The 2,757-nt window shown below is 44.5% G+C and overlaps 1 protein-coding gene across 1 annotated transcript; it reads left to right on the top strand.

Moving 5' to 3' along the window:
* The first annotated feature begins 361 nt into the window (after nucleotides 1-361).
* On the top strand, nucleotides 362-1,889 carry LOC120689367. The gene is made up of 2 exons (XM_039971656.1): nucleotides 362-1,707; nucleotides 1,780-1,889. The coding sequence occupies exons 1-2, from the start codon at nucleotides 1,026-1,028 to the stop codon at nucleotides 1,887-1,889; spliced, it is 792 nt and encodes a 263-aa protein (XP_039827590.1). The 5' UTR covers nucleotides 362-1,025.
* Nucleotides 1,890-2,757: the final 868 nt, after the last annotated feature.

Genomic DNA, 2,757 nt, shown 5'->3' with positions numbered 1-2,757 from the left:
GGGGGCAGGTCTCACGTCGTGGATCCAGGGCTTCCAGGCCGGCGGATCTCAGCCACGCGAGGACAGGATTATATTTTATTTTAACCAAAAACAAATATATTTTCAAAAAATACCGTCCGCGGCCTAGCGAGTGCTAATCATGGAAAAAAATTTCGACCGGTAAATCCGGTTTACCGGAAAATTTACCGTTACCGGTAGTGTCCGAGAAATGGATTTCGGTGATATTTCGCATTTACCGTTTTCAAATTTGAAAATTTCAAAAAAATTATATAAAATAGGGTAAAAATCTGATAAAAAACTAGACATTTTTATGAGCATTTTGGACTAATATTTTTTGTTGAAATGTAACCTCATATGTTGTGTAAAAAAAAAAGAAAATGAGCTTTTACTGTTGAACGACTCACCTTATCCATTCGCACGCCCCGAGCAGCCGTCCACCCTCCCCATTTCTCCTCCTCCAGTCCTCCGACACCCGAGCTGCTCCCTCCTTGGCTCCCGGCGATTTCCGACCGGATCCCACCGGTTTCCGCGCTCGTGGAGGCGGTTTCCGACCGGCAAGAAGAGGTTTCCGGGCGGGCGCGGGCGCCGGTGCCGCTGCCGGCCGCTCCCGTCATTTCCCGAGCGGAAATCGGGGTGTTTCGGCCGGATTTCGTCGCCGGTCGCGCGTAGCTTCCGCTTGCTCCGGGTTTTGCGGTTTTCGGAAGTTCCGGCCGGTAAATCTTTGATTCCGACCGGTTTTTCTCCCTACCGACCGGATCCGGCTGCTGTGGGTAAGGTTTTTTTTGTTTGAATTTTTTTATGGTAGCAAGTAGTGTAATATAAGTATTAGTAGAAGTATACAATGTTTTTATGGATTAGAAAACGAGAATGTGCATGTATTTGTTATTCATGTTTTGTTATGTATGTGTATGAGTACAAATGTGAAAATTAATATGCATGTGTTATGACAAATTGAGAATGTGCATGTTTTTTTGGTATGTGAATATGCATGTGCATGTGTATGAATGTTGCACCGTTGCAGGTAAATGGTTGACCCTGTTTGGGAGCATGGAGAAAAAAGGGGATCGGGTTTCAAGTGCAAGTATTGTGGCACATCAAAGAGCGGTGGAGGGGCAACACGGTTCAAGGACCACTTGGCACATAGAGGTCATGATGTTATTGATTGCCCTTCGGTTCCCCCCGCGGTGAAGAACTTTTTCATTAGTGAGTTGGACAAGATAAAGGCGAAGAAGTATGAAAGACAGCAAGATAGACGTAGGAGAGATGCTGCAGCTCGAAGTACTCAATATGTTGACTTTGAAGGTGAGGAAGAAGAAGAAGAAGAGCAGGATGATGAGTTGCAGCAAGCTTTGAGACATTCACGGGAAGAGTATGAGTTTAGGCAAAGGGCTGGTCCAAGGTATGAGAGGGGTGGTGGTTCTGGATCAGGCCAGGCACGGGATCCAGGTGGTGGCTCTAGACCAATTGGGAGGATGTTTTCTAGGAGTCGGTCACATATCCCCGAGCGGGCAAGGGACTATAACCTTGCTACTGCTTCCGGACCGAGGCAGCAGAGGATTGATACGGGGCCTTGGACGTCTAAGGGGAGGACTGCGAGAGAGTTGCTGGGTAGGGCGTGGTCAAAGGCTTGCCACTCCGTTGGTATTCCTGGACGGAAGGTAGATGACCCTTACTTTAGGGCGGCCATCATAGAGACACAGAAACAAGGTAAATAATCATTTATTATTGCATGCCAATTTGTATTGTACATCCCGGATCATATGTGATTATTGCATGCAGGTACTGGGGTCACGATCCCAACTGGGAGGGACATTGATGGAAAATATCTTTCAGAGAACGTGGAGGAGATAAAGAAGGAGATCAACAAGTGGAAGCAAGAGTATCCCTGAGTATGGTGCCACTATCATATGTGATTCATGGACCGGTATTTCTCGCAATAGCGTAATCAACTTCTTGGTATATTGCAATGGAATGATGTACTTCTGGAAGTCTATTGATGTAACTGGAAAAATACAAGATCATCATCTCATACTTAAGGTAATCATTTGTATTTTTCTAATGGATCATGACATTTGTAAGAATTTGTAGTTTTCTAATGGATTCCAACAACTTGCAGGAGATAACAATTGTTCTGAACGATATAGGGCCAGAAGATGTGATTCAGATAGTCACTGATAATGGCAGCAACTTTAAGAAGGCTTGCAAGCTGTTGGCAGAGGAGTACCCTCACATTGTGTGGCAGCCATGTCTTGCCCACACGATCAACCTCATTCTTAAAGATATTGGAAAGTGGGATGATCACAAGGCCATGATTCAGAGTGCCCAATATATTTGTCAATGGTTATACAATTCTAATAGTGTGCACTCCATGTTTAAGAGTGCCACTGGTGGGGAGCTAGTTAAATGGAATGCAACAAGATTTGGCACTAACTATATGTTTCTGGAGAGTTTTATGAAGAAGAAAGATCAATTTATGATATGGATGATGTCAACTGAATATAGATCATCACGCCACTACAAGACTGAAGCAGGCAAGTATGCATTCGAATGCATGACCTCTGTTCAATGGTGGGCAAACATGCAGTATGTTATTAATGATGTGGAGCCTCTCTATTCTTTTTTGCGATTTGCTGATCAAGACAAGACTCCAACTTTGGGTGAAGTTCTTATGGAGTACGGCAGCCTCAAGCGTACATATCATACCCGGTTCCATTCAGATATGGCAAGGTGTGACAGGATCATGGAAATTGTTGACAG

This window comes from Panicum virgatum, chromosome 9N, assembly GCF_016808335.1.
Source record: "Panicum virgatum strain AP13 chromosome 9N, P.virgatum_v5, whole genome shotgun sequence".
Classification (NCBI taxonomy): domain Eukaryota; kingdom Viridiplantae; phylum Streptophyta; class Magnoliopsida; order Poales; family Poaceae; genus Panicum; species Panicum virgatum.
Note: the sequence above shows the minus strand (reverse complement) of the source record. Positions and strands in the feature narration are given on the sequence as shown.